The 14,001-nt window shown below is 56.4% G+C and overlaps 1 protein-coding gene across 6 annotated transcripts in view; it reads right to left on the reverse strand.

Moving 5' to 3' along the window:
- Positions 1-14,001, reverse strand: part of OSBP2 (oxysterol binding protein 2) — a 105,191-nt gene that overhangs the window by 23,662 nt on the left and 67,528 nt on the right. For all 6 annotated transcript variants that reach the window (XM_054288581.1, XM_054288580.1, XM_054288585.1 and 3 more), the window contains one exon: positions 8,629-8,879. In XM_054288581.1, coding sequence (XP_054144556.1) covers positions 8,629-8,879 — 251 coding nt within the window. The remainder of the gene's footprint in view (positions 1-8,628; positions 8,880-14,001) is intronic.

The following is a 14,001-nucleotide window of genomic DNA, read 5'->3' on the forward strand; positions in this document are numbered from 1 at the left end:
CCATCTGGGAAGCTCCCAGCACTGGCTCTGTCCCTGCAGGGAGGTACCTCCAAGTGGCTGCTGCACATTCCTTGTTCTCCTTGCCTTGCCCAAGCCCCGAGGCCCCCCCAGCAGTGGGGGATCCTCCCAGGGTCTGCACCCCCATTCCAGGCCCCTGGAGCCCCCATCCCGGTGCTGGTGTGCCCAGAGAGCTCTGTCCTGCCCATGGCTCCCAGCATGGCAGATTTCCTGAGGCTCTGGCTGGCTGCTCTGCTCATCCCTGACGGAGCAGATCCCAGGCTGCAGGAGCATCTGTGCAAGCGCTCGGCAGCAGGAGCAGCTGGCGCTGCCCACGGGCATCTCCGGCCCCTGGATCTGCAGGATCTGCCTCGGATTGTCCCTCACATTCAGCCCTGTGCAAACCCCCCACGGTGTGAGAGGGGCTACAGCAGCAGCAGCAGCCCCCCACAACCCCCTCATCTCCTGGGTAAATCCACAGGAGAGCAGAGGGGCCATTCCAGAGCCTTTTCCTTCCACACACGCTGGAGGAAGGAGCTGGAGTGAAGCATCTCGGGGTAGCAGCCCAGGGAAGAGGCAAACACAACCCCTGTGGGATTCACCCAGCAATGCTCTGATATTTGCCCTCCCCAGGGCCCATCCTGCCCCAGCCTCCAGCAGGGATGGGGATCCCAAGGAGGATCCCTGGGCACAGTAAACACAGAGGTGATGCCTGGCTGGGCCGGCTCCTGGCTCAGCAGAGCTGCTGCTCAAACCCAGGCACTGCTGACAGTGCAGGGCCGTGCTGGGCCCACCAACACAGCCCTGCTGACCCAGCAGCACGGCACAAACACTCCCAGCTCTCCTCAGTGCAAAAGTCATCCCTCAGCCAAAAACATCCAGGGGGGAGGAGCTGCAAGAGGCACCCTCAGGTGTGGGGACAGATTCATCCTCCCTCTTCTTGCACGAGGTACAGACTGAAATCTCCTGAGGGGTCAGATGGACAGAATGAGGAGGAGGAAGAGAGAGAAGAGGGGGAAGAAAGGTGAAAACCTCCACAGCAGGGTGAGCAGGAGCACCACTGAAAGCTCTGGGCAGCACGGAGGCCCCACAGCCACACACGAGGGCTGAGTACCCCTCAGTACTGATACTCAGCCTGATAAAATCCAGTTGGAAGCACTCAGGGAATGATGATGAGGAGGGAGTGGGAGGAAGGCACTGCCTGTCTGAACAGATCTGATCAGAGAAACCCTCACACCTCTACATTTAAAAGCATCACAGGATGCTCCGGGAAAGGCACAGCAGCTCCAAGAGCAGGGGCCAGGCTCCACATTTCCCCATTTCCACATCTCCCCATCTTCCCATTTGCACATCTCCCCATCTCCACATTTCCCCATTTCCACATCTTCCCATCTCCCCATTTCCACATCTCCCCATTTCCACATTTCACATTTCCACATTTCACATCTCCCCATTTCCACATCTTCCCATCTCCCCATTTCCACATCTCCACATCCTCCCATTTTCTCATCTCCCCATCTTCCTCTCTTCCCATCTCCCCATTTCCACTCCCCCAGCCCCCCTGAGGCAGGGACAGACCCCAGGTGCCACTGTCACCTCCCATTCTCCCCCAGTAAGAGCAAAGCACCCACCAGTTGTTTCCTGCGAGCGCCTCCACAGCAGGAGCACGCAGGGCACCCGGAGCCCTGGCTGCAGCCCTCTCCTCTCCTCCGAGGGGATTAGGGCTGGGTTAGGGATTTAATCCCCCTGCCGGGGCTTTTCTGGGTCGGTGACATGGTTTGCGAGGCGCTGATTAGTGCGCGTCGTTAGCGCAGCGCGGATAATTAACACAGCCGGTGCCACATGCCAGCACAGCTCCTGCACCATCCCCCTGCCAGGGGCACACACAAACCCCCTGTGGGCTCTGCTGGGGCTCTGGGCACCAGAGCAGCTGCCTGGGGTCACAGAGGGAATCCCTGCCCTGAAGCAGCAAATCCAGGGGTTAAAGATGGAGTTTTCTCGCTGCAGCGCTGGAATTAACCCCTGAATGCACAGGTCCAGCCCACTGGCTGTACTGGGATGAACTGGGATAAACATCCATTCATCCACAGGAGCCTGCTGGTGCCTCCCTGCTGCCCAGATGGAGGATGTCAGGACCATCATCCTGCCTGTGCCACGATGGGCTGGGGGACCCCAAGGGACAGACCAAATGTCCATGCACAGCAGGAAGCAGTTCCAGCACAGGGACGTGCCCAAGGCAGGGACCAACAGCATCAGCCCGGCCCCAGGGGCACTCCAAGGAGGTGATCCCAGGTCACTCTGCTGCCTCCCAGCTCTGAGCAGCTTTCCAAGCAGGCACAGAAACACTCACAGGGTGTATCCATCATCTGCCACTGCATAAAGCCAGGAGTCACACACCGCGCTGGAGGCTGTGCTGGGCAACCTGGGCTGCTCAGAGCAGGGGCTCAGCATTGCCTGAGTTAATATGGAAACAGTGTGGGGAGTATGGATCAGTCACAGCAGCATCCCATGGGGCAGAGGGGGCTCAGTGCCGCACAGGGCAGCTGGAGGCAGAGGAGGCATTGTGGGGAAGCACATCTTGTGCCCAGGCAGCTCATTCCATCACAGGCACCCAAAGGGCTCCAAACAAACCAACCCCACCAGGCAGATGCCCCTCAGAGTCTCCAGGAGCCCAGTGCGGCTGCAGGGAGAGGCCAGAGGCTCCTTGAGCTACTGGCACACGACACAGGGCCAGCCCAAAAGTGCTGCTGAGCCAAAGCACAGCCCTGGAGGGATCCACAGGGAGAAATCCTGCTGGGACTGCAGGGTGCAGCCTCTGGGATGCTGCTGGCTGTCCTGGAGGGACTTAAACTGACAGCCTGGGGGCCCTTTCCTGGAGGAGAGGCAGCACATGCTGTTGTTCACCTCACTCTGGCTCCAGCTCCGTGTTTGACACCCCTGGAAGCCCTCCTGGCAGGCCTGAAGGATGGAGGCTGCTCTGTGCTGATGCCTCAGGTGCTGCTGCTCCAGGCAGGCTCATTCCCATGGGAAAGGAAAAGCAGGGTGGGAAATGAGCCTGCCTCAAAGAGGGTGCTGGCATCCCTGCAGGACAGGCTGGGGTGGCCAGCAGTGCCTCTCGAGGGCAGGTGAGTCCTTTGTCCCTGGGACTGCCTGCTCCATTCTCTCCAAACCCTGCTGGAGCAGCATCTCCCACCCAGCACCAAACCCTGCTGGAGCAGCATCTCCCACCCAGCACTGCACCCCTGCTCCTTTCACCCTCCCTTGTCTGGGCTGCACTGGCCTGGCAGAGCCTTCCTGCACCCTTGCTCCTCTGAAACATCAAGGGAAAACACAAACTAACCCAGGAATGACACAGGCATCCCTCCTGCCCTGCTGCTCCCCACACTCTGTTCCGTGAGGAAGCACAAAGCTCTGCCGTAGCATCCCCATTCCCATTAAAAACCTATTTCCATCACCACCCACAGCCCTGTGAGCTCTTCCTGACGCCCAAACTGGCTTCCTCAGTGCATCCACACATCCCTCCTGCCTGCTGTCTCCTGCTGAATGATGAGACCGAGCTTTCCCCACTCCTGGATGAGTCTACACAACTCAGCTCACTGCTCCGGATCCTCTGGGCCTCTCATCCCGGTGATTTGTTGCTTCTTATTTTCACACACCTCCCACTCCTCCCCCGTGGCAGATTGTGCAGATTGTGCCCTGGCTCTCTGTGCCTGCTGCCCAGCCCTGCTGACACCGGGCTCCTGCATCCCTGGACTCTGCCTGGTGGGATTCCAGCAGGGAGCAGAACCAACAGGAGCCTCACAGAGCTCTGGGCTTCAGTTGAAGCCCTGCAACAGCCAGACTGAAACCCAGCACGTCTGAAATCCTCACCTGTACCACAGCAGCCCAGCACAGCCCACTGTGCCTCTGCCCAAACCCTTCCCCATCACTGCCAGCCCCACCTGGCCAGGTGATGCTCCCAGCCTCTGGAGAGGAGCACCCGGTGCTGGCTGTGGCAGCACCCAGAGCACAGAGGGAAGGTCACCTTCCCAGCAAAGCTCTTGCATTTCCATCTCTATTTATTTATTTCCCGTGCTCGCTGCGCTCCCCGCGGCTCCGGGGCCATTTACATAATCGGATCAGAGGCAGCTGCACAGGAACCGCACGCGCCGGCCCGAGCTGCCAGCCCTTCTTCCCAGGAGCACCTGCCCCTCCTGCAGCACCCATTCCTGCCCTGGAGCACCCATTCCCTCCCTGCAGCACCCATTCCTGCCCTGGAGCACCCATTCCTGCCCTGCAGCACCCATTCCTGCCCTGGAGCACCCATTCCCTCCCTGGAGCACCCATTCCCTCCCTGCAGCACCCATTCCCTCCCTGGAGCACCCATTCCCTCCCTGCAGCACCCATTCCTGCCCTGCAGCACCCATTCCCTCCCTGCAGCACCCATTCCCTCCCTGCAGCACTCATTCCTGCCCTGCAGCACCCATTCCTGCCCTGCAGCACCCATTCCCTCCCTGCAGCACCCATTCCTGCCCTGGAGCACCCATTCCTGCCCTGCAGCACCCATTCCCTCCCTGGAGCACCCATTCCCTCCCTGCAGCACCCATTCCTGCCCTGCAGCACCCATTCCTGCCCTGCAGCACCCATTCCCTCCCTGCAGCACCCATTCCTGCCCTGGAGCACCCATTCCTGCCCTGCAGCACCCATTCCTGCCCTGCAGCACCCATTCCCTCCCTGCAGCACCCATTCCTGCCCTGGGGCACCCATCCCTTCCCTGCAGCACCCATTGCTTCCCTGGAGCATCTCTCCCTTCTTCCCAGGAGCACCTTCCCCTCCCTGCAGCACCCATTCCTTCCCTGCAGCACCCATTCCTTCCATGCAGCACCCATTCCTTCCCTGGAGCACCCATCCCTTCCCCAGAGCATCTATCCCTTCTTCCCAGGAGCATTTATCCCTTCCCCAGAGTACCCATCCCTTCACAAGAGCACCCAGCCCTTCCCAGATTAATGCCCAGCCCTTCTTCCCTGGAGCACCCTTCTTTTTCCTGGAGCACCCCTTCCTTCCCAGAAGCATCCATTCCTTCCTTCCCTGGAGCATCCATTCCTTCCCAGAGCACCCATCTGCTCTTCCCAGGAGAACCCATCCCTTCCCTACTGCACCCATTCCGTCCCCGGAGCACCCATTCCTTCCCTGGAGCATCCATCCCTTCCCAAGAGCACCTATCCCTTCTTCCCTGGGTCACCTTTCCCTTCCCTGGAGCACCCATTCCTTCACAGAAGCATCCAGCCCTTCCCAGATTAATGGCCAGCCTTCCCTGAGCATCCTTCTTTTTCCTGGAGCACCCCTTCCTTCCTTGGAGCACTCATTCTTTTCCTGGAGCATCCATCCCTTCCCCAGAGCACCTATCCCTTCTTCCCAGGAGCACCCATTCCTTCACTGGGGGATCCATCTCCTCCCCAGAGCACCCATTCCCCCTTCCCAGGAGAACCTGTCCCTTCCCTACTGCACCCATTCCTTCCCTGGAGCATCCATCTCTTCCCCAGAGCACCCATCCCTTCTTCCCTGGAACACCCAACCCCTCCCTGGAGCATCCCCCCTTCTCCCCAGGAGCACCCATTCCTTCACCGGGGGATCTATCCCTTCCCTACTGCACCCATTCCTTCACTGGGGGATCCATCCCTCCCCAGAGCACCCTTCCCTTCTCCCCAGGAGCTCACACCCCTTGTGCTCACAGCCACAGCACCAAAGCTCACAGATCCAGAGCAGATCCATGGGGTTTGGTGCTGCTGCTCTGGACACAGAGCATCCACGTGCCAGCACCAGCCCAGTGCTGAGGCTGGGATCTCTCCAGGGAAAGCCTGGCAGGGAAGGACACTTCAACTTCTCCTGCAGGGAGCTCCTGGCCTGGCAAAAGCACCTTGGGCTGCCATGGGAGATGTGCTCGGGGATTGAGGTGGGATGAGCATGGTGTAGTTTCACCAGGAAGCTCCCCATGTTTCCCCAGAGCGATGTTTCATGTTCTATACAGAACATTTTGGGACCTTTACACTGCACAGAGTTCCCCCCATCCCCCCATGAGAGGCTGCTGGCAGCTCCAGAAGGCATCAGCCCATCCGAAAGGAGAAATCAAGGCACAGAAAGGGATCCATGCTGGGAAAGGTGACACTGTGCCTGGGAGCCACCAGTGCCTGTGACGGGGGTCAGGCTGGTCCCCTCCCTCCTGGTCCCCTCCTCACTGCTTGTCCCTCTCTGACCTTTCCAAGCCAGCCCCTCAAAGTGTCCCCCTGCCCACAGCTCTGTCACCTCCTCCCAAAACACTCCTATCAGCAGGCTCTGGAGAGCCACAGCCTCCTCCTGGAGCTGCCCCTGCTCCCACCTGTCACAGACATCTTTTTGTGAAAATCCTTAGGATTTTTTCTCTTCTAAGAGGCTGAGGCTTCAGAAACAAAATGTAAACAATGGTTATCTGCTGCTGTGGGATGCAACAGATAGATCTGTGATTGGTCTCATGTGGATGTTTGAAATTAGTGACCACTCACGGCAGAGCTGGCTCTCTCTCTCTGTCTGAGCTACAGACCTTTGTTTTCATTCTTTTCTTTTTCTTTCTATTCTTAGCTGAGCTAGCCTTCTGAGATGAAACTTTTCTTTTTACTCTATTAGTATAGTTATAATGTAATATATATATATCATAAAATAATAAATCAAGCCTTCTGAAATATGGAGTCAAATCCTCATCTCTTCCCTCATCCTGAAAACCCCTGTGACCACTGTCACACCCACCCTGATCCCTCCAGCCCTGTCCCTCCCAGGGCACAGCCTGTCCCTGGGGCATCCCCCCAGGATGCCCATCCAGAGCTGAAGCACCAAAGGATGCTGTGGGAATGTGCCCTGCCACCCCCAAGCCCCTCTTACCTGCTTGGGATTTTGGATGAGCTCTGCTCCTGCTGTTTTATCCCAGCACAATGGTTTGTGTGGAATTTCCCACCCTCCAGACAGCCTTGCTCAAGCTTTTATCACGTTGCAAACACCACAACCTCCTCCTCCTCCTCTTCCTCCTCCTCCTCTCTGGGCTGGACACAGCAAATACTGCTCTGCTCATTCCTTCCCAAAGGCTGCTGGAGAATCCTCTCTCTGGCAATTCCCTGCCCACCTCCCATTGCTGTTCTGCCTCCTGACAGCAAACCTGGGCAGCACCAAGGGTCTGCTGGCACCTCCCACCACGCTGCCAGCCCCATTCCCAAAACTTGGACAAACTCTCCGTGGGGAAAGTGCTGCACAAACCTCCCCAAACTGCTCAGAAACACAAAAGAGAACTCAGGAAGCCCCTTCTCCCTGTGGCTACAGAATCCTAGCACTGGGAATGGGGAGGATGCTGCGACCATGGGGTTCTGAGTACCCTCCAGCTCCTGCTGGGAATTACTGTTATTCTTTAAAGCCCACATCAAACACCACCCAACCTCTTTCTGCTCAGGGCTGGGACAGCACAGCGACAGCACTGCTCCATTCACAATCCCCTGAGCTCTGCCTTCATCCATTATTCCAGCCCGGTGAAGCTTTGGGACTGCTTTATTTTAATTTTCTTTAAATATTTTATTCAGTTTTGCTCCGTCTCACAGCTCCCTGGGGTAAACCAGGCTCCCCAGGAAGGGCTGTCTCACTGCCATGGAGGCAGAGCCATTCTCCAAACACGAGCTGCCTCCAAAAAGCACCGAAAGCACCGTGAGGCTGCAAAAGGCAGGAGCAGGGGCGGTGCCAGCACTTCCTGACCTCTGAAACCCGGCTGGGAGAGCAGAGCCAGCATGAGACCCCGAGGGGCTAAATCCCACTGAGACACTGAGGGATTCAATCCCACAGAGACCCCGAGGGGTTAAACCCCACTGAGACCCCGAGGGGGTTAAATCCCATAGAGACCCCAAGAGGTTAAATACCACAGAGACCCAGAGGGGTTAAATCCCACAGAGACCCCAAGGGGTTAAATCCCACACACACCCCAAGGGGTTAAATCCCACAGAGACCCCAACGGGTTAAATCCCACAGAAACCCCAAGGGGTTAAATCCCACAGAGACCCTGACAGGTTAAATCCCACAGAAACCCCAAGGGGTTAAATCCCACAGAGATCCTGAGGGGTTAAATCCCACAGAGACCCCAAGGGGGTCATATCCCACAGAGACCCGAGGGGTTAAATCCCACAGAGACCCCTCAAGGAGGGTCAAATCCCACAGAGACCACGAGGGCTTAAATCCCACAGAGACCCTGAGGGGGTGAAATCCCACAGCCATGTGGGACTCCAGCAGCTTCATGGAAGCAAAGAGGATGTGAGGGATGTGGGATGTGGGTCTCAAGCTGCAGCGGGCGGTGGGCTCTGGAGTGCTGTGCCAGGCAGGATTCCACCCAGGGAGCAGGAGAAAGCCCCTCAGCATTGCCAACACCCCCAGCTTTCCAGCAATGTTCCACGGGGCAGGCTGGAAGGATGCAGCATACCTGTGTCTCAGCGGGGTCCACACCCGTGCCCTCTTCCCAGCTGCATCTTCCCAACTTCCCATGCCCTCACCGCGGTAACACGAGCCAAAGCACGGGGAGCAAACAGGGAGGGCAGGAGGATGGAGGAGGAGGAGGAGGAGGAGGAGGAGGGGTAGAGCAGCAGCACTCACGTTGATCATAGCATTGGAGGTGATGCGGAAGAGCGTGGCGCGCTCGTTCACCGCCTTGATCTTCTCGCCGCTGTCGGCCGGCAGGCGCAGGTTCTCCAGCTCGCTGAGCGAGCGCTGCAGGGCCGCGCCGTGCTTGGCGATCAGCTCGTTGCAGGTGCTCAGGTCCTCCAGCTTACTCGACAGCGTCTTCAGGGGGCCGTGCAGCTCGCTCTTGTCTGACTGCGAGGCGGGCTCCTCGTCACCCGAGTCATCTGCACGGGGAGGGATGGGGAGAAAGAACAGCGTTTCCATGGCTACCCCCGGCCGCGGAGCCCGGCAGCGCCGCGGGCACGGACAGGGACAGGGGACAGGGAGCAGGGACAGGGACAGGGACAGGGAGCAGGGACAGGGAGCAGGGACAGGGAGCAGGGAGAAGGGAGCAGGGAGAGGGAGCAGGGAGCAGGGACAGGGAGCAGGGACAAGGGAGTAGAGACAGGGGACAGGGAGCAGGGACAGGGACAGGGGACAGGGACAGGGACAGGGAACAGGGACAGGGAGCAGGGACAGGGAGCAGGGACAGGGAGCAGGGAGCAGGGACAGGGGACAGGGAGCAGGGACAGGGACAGGGAGCAGGGACAGGGAGCAGGGACAGGGACAAAGGAGCAGGGACAGGGACAGGGAGCAGGGACAGGGAGCAGGGACAGGGACAAAGGAGCAGGGACAGGGACAAAGGAGCAGGGACAGGGAGCAGGGACAGGGGACAGGGAGCAGGGACAGGGAACAGGGACAGGGAGCAGGGGCAAGGGACAGGGAGCAGGGACAGGGACAAAGGAGCAGGGATCAGGGACAGGGAGCATGGACCAGAGACAGGGAGCAGGGACAAGGGAGCAGAGAGAGGGAGCAGGGACAGGGAGCAGGGAGCAGGGACAGGGAGCAGGGAGCAGGGACCTCCTGCCAGAGCCAGGCTGGGGGTCGTGGCCACCACATCCCCCAGAGCACAGTGTGGTGGGAGTGGCACCCACAGCCCTGAGCAGCCGCTGTCACCCAGATCTGGTTCAGGGACGGGTGCTGGTGAAGGAGAGCAGAAATTTTCTAGGGTAGAAATCCATTTTGATTTAGGTGAAACGCACATTTTTGAGTTGAGTCTGTGGTTAGAAAACAGAGCTATTTAGCCTGACTGCAAAGCCTAGGCTGAGAGAAACTGCTTCAGTGAAGGACAGAGATAAGGGGGGGGGAGACAGAGGGTGATAGAGACAGAGACCGCCGTGAGAGCAGTCAGAATTCCTGACCCAGGAATTCTTCCTGATAAAGAAGAACTAGCAGCAAATGTCACACGAAATTCGTAAAAATGAATATGTATGAACCTATTGTGAAATTGTATGCATATGTATCTGAGAGGGGGATAAAAAGGGACCTGAAGTTCCCAGAAGTACACATGTCATTTTAGGGGAACGATTCCCTCATGTGTCCAGCACTGTAATAAACATACATACAATAAACATACCAGCTTTACAACTTTCACAAAAGTTGTGGAGTTTTGATTCTGGGGTGGCACAGGAGGTGCCACACACCAAACCTGCCCTTCCCAGGCTCACTGGGATCGATCCACCCTGCACTGGGGGCTCTGCCAGCTCTGCCTGGGGCAGGGTGAACAGTGTCACCTGAGGGAAGCTCACAGAGACACCAAGGAAAGTGACACTTTATCCAAAACTACCACCAGGTCTTCAGAGGGCAGAAAACTCCACGATCAGCACCTCAGCTACAGCAAAACATTCCTGTAACTCCAGAGTACTTAAAAGCAGGAAACTAAGCCAAATCCACTCAGTGGGGGTAACACAGCATTTCTGATCATCCCACTGCTCCCTCAGGAAGGAGGTGATCGGCCCCAAAAGGCAGCAGCACCCAAAGCAAACACAAAGAGAGAGAAGCAGGTCCTGGACAGGGGCTGTGCCCCATCCTTATGCTCCAAGTTTGGCCAAGGGTTTTCCAGGTGCTCCCAAAACCCACCGAAGCAGCAGAGCAGGGAGCTGCTCCTGTATCTGCCCTCCCTCAATCTTCTGTTTCTGGATTTCAGAGAGATGGGCACCAGCAAAACCTGGCTGCAGCTGCTCTGCCAGGTCTGGGGGCGTTGGGGGAGTAAGAACATTCTCCAAACAATCCAGGGGATCTGAGGAGTGAGAACATTCTCCAACCAATACAGGGGATCTGAGGAGTGAGAACATTCTCCAAACAACCCAGGGGATTTGAGGAGTGAGAACATTCTCCAAACAACCCAGGGGATTTGAGGAGTGAGAACATTCTCCAAACAATCCAGGGGATCTGAGGAGTGAGAACATTCTCCAAACAATCCAGGGGATCTGAGGAGTGAGAACATTCTCCAAACAATCCAGGGGATCTGAGGAGTGAGAACATTCTCCAAACAACCCAGGGGATTTGAGGAGTGAGAACATTCCCCAAACAATCCAGGCACAGAGCTCAGGGAAGGCTCTGGTGTAGCAGGGAGCAGCACATTCCCCCTCAGCACTGTGAGGGAAGAAGGAAACCCGTGATTCCCTGGCAGGTGGGTGTTTGGCTGCTATTCCTGGCTCATTGATGGGAGCTCTGCAAATGCTGTGGAGACAGGGAGAGGTGCTCAGGCACTGAATCCACAGTAAGGAAAGCAGAGGATGAGCACCCTTTGATAGCAAGGATCTGGATAAAAGTGACAGGAACATCAGCCTGGAGTGGCAGCAGGAGCAGAGCACAGCACAGGGTCACAGCAGGCTCGTGGTGAACCTCCCCAGAGTGGATGTGATGGGACAGGAGCACTGATCCTCCACAGCAGGACCAACCTCACTGCCCAAGGACAAAGGGAGAAATCCAAGGGAAACAGGGCACAGAGCAAAGCCCAGGTGGCCCCATGAAGCACCAGGACAGCATCTCCCAGTGTCACCACCTGGTCCCTCTGCAGCCCAGCTGACAAACAGGAGCAGAGCTGCTGGAGCCAGGAGAGGAAGCATACACCAAGGATGATCAGACACACAGGGGAAAGCAGCTGAGAGCTCCCCAAGGGAGGTGAATGCCAGTTGAGGGGCTGGGAGCTGGGCAGGGACAGGAGCAGAGGCTTGAAAACACCCCCAGAATCAGGGAAGTCTCCACAACAGCTGGCAGGGAAACAGGAATAGGAACAGAAACAGACAGGATTCCAAGGACTGGCGTTGGGAAGGATGAAAGTTTGATAAGAAAGTCTCACAGATATCTATGCTTAGCAGAAAGATTTTTGAATGTAGAGTCTGATGAAGGAATAGAGATGGAAGCAAGTTTTGATATAGAAGAAAAGAATTGCTAAGCCAGTCTTACTGGCTAACCAAGGAGGCACAGGGTGTGTTAGTTAGAAGGGGTTTTATGGCTTAGAGCAAAGGATAAACCCACCCCAAACAAGAAGATGTTTCTACCTAGCAGAAAGATAGCACAGGCAAACAAGTCAGCAAATGTGGCAAGTAGAAAAAATGTCTCAGAATTTTCCACTGCAAGAAAACTGAAAAACAACTTCTAGCTTAAACTGTAATGTACTTTTAGTGATTGGAGAACAGTAACATGAATATGGTAATTACAGTAGTTATGATAGGCTATAGGTAAAAGTTAAGGTATAGATTGGTTCTGCTGTATGAAGATGCTCAGCAAAGAAAAGTATAGAATGCATTGGAACCAAAAGAAAAGTACATAATGCATTGTAACCAAAAGAAAAGTATATAATGCATTGTAACCAAACCAAAGGGCCTCCAGGCCTGCCTGCAGCTGGAGCTGACAGCTGTGGGGACAGCTCTGTCACCCACAACCTTTGACTGCTGTGACATCTAGGATGGAAAAAACTGCATTTTGGATACAATAAACTGCATTTTGGAGAGCCTCTGGAGCCCTGCATCCCTCATTATGGCTCTTACACCCAGGAAGGTGCACAGAGGCACCGCAGCAATGGCTCAGGCTCACACCACAGGCCAACTCCAAAAGATCTGGCAAGAAAACCGAAGCCACTTTTCTAGCAGTAGAGAAAATAAACAAAACCTCCTCCAAGTCCATCTTCTAATACAAAAGTTTAAGCATTCCCATGGTGCCCTCCACACTGTGGCACACGAAGGGTCTCCAGCAGGGTGGGCACATTCCCTGGGCTTGGATATTGTCACTGCACCTGTCCTGAGCCGGTGCTTCCGAGGCCAGAGCATTCCAATCCCCAGACACTCACTAGGAGGGGGACACCAGGCTGCTCCTGCTGCTCTGAGCTGTCCCTGGGCTTCCCAGGTGTCAAACCACCACACCAGGGCACTCTCTGGCCTCCTGCTGGTACCACCTCTCTCTGCAGGTGACAAACTCTGCTCTGCCCTCAGCATCCTGTGCAGGCTGTGCCCTCCTGAAGGCAGAACCTCTTCTCCACAGCTCTGGGATCTGATCACTAACAGGGCTGCACTTTAACAGCCAATTTATAACAAAGTCCCATATTTTATTAAGCTCCCAGGAGCAGAAGCCAACCCCACTGGCTCAGCTGTCACTGCCAACAGGAGGCTGAACACGGCAAAACCCACCTCTGAGGGACTCCAGGGGACAATCCAAACTTCCCAATTTTCTTTTTAGGAAAAATACCAAAAATAATTCACAAAGACAAGTTTATCTGCTTACAAGTACTGCAAAAACTGTGCCAAGCAAGAGAAAGTTCTTCTCTGTCTATCTGTAGTCCCTTTAGTTTTCCCCCATCCTGCCTTTCACAAAATGCTGCCCCAAAGCCCTGGTCCCGTGGGCTGTCAGTGCCCAGGTGCAATCCCAGATCACAGCCTGGGATTTTTCACAGAATTCCCTGAGCTGAGAAGGACCCACAGGGATCACCCAGACCCCCAACAACCCCACCCTGTCCCTTGGAGCAGTGTCCAAAGGCTCCTGGAGCCCTGGCAGCCTCGGGGCCGTGCCCATTCCCTGGGCAGTGCCAGCACAGGGATGGCAGAGCAGGGACAGGGATGGGCTCTGCACTCTGCCAGGACATTATTTCCTGCCCATTGACCGAGGCTGTGGGAACAGTCCCTGCCCGAGTGCTCAGCTTGAGGCAGGAACACAGCATGGCCCAATTTCTCAGCGCTATGCAGAATTATATAAATGCCTCAAAGCCCAGGAAAAGAGGGAAGGAACCTGCGTCAGCCCAGTGATTGCTGCTCATTCCAGCTGAGCTGGCGGAGCTGAACATCCCTCCCCAGCTCCTGCTGTCCCAGAGCTGCCGCTGTGGGAGGCTGGAATGCAGCAGGACACCTCCTTCCTCCTCCTGCCTGGACAACTGCAACCATAGAACCATGGAATGGTTTGGGCTGGGACCTTGAAGATCACCTCCTTCCCTCTTCTTGACATGGGCAGGGACACCTTCCACTAGAGCAG

Source organism: Melozone crissalis, unplaced genomic scaffold, assembly GCF_028551555.1.
Source record: "Melozone crissalis strain CALT ecotype California unplaced genomic scaffold, PUWL_Pcris_2 ptg000063l_1, whole genome shotgun sequence".
NCBI classification, from domain to species: Eukaryota; Metazoa; Chordata; class Aves; order Passeriformes; family Passerellidae; genus Melozone; species Melozone crissalis.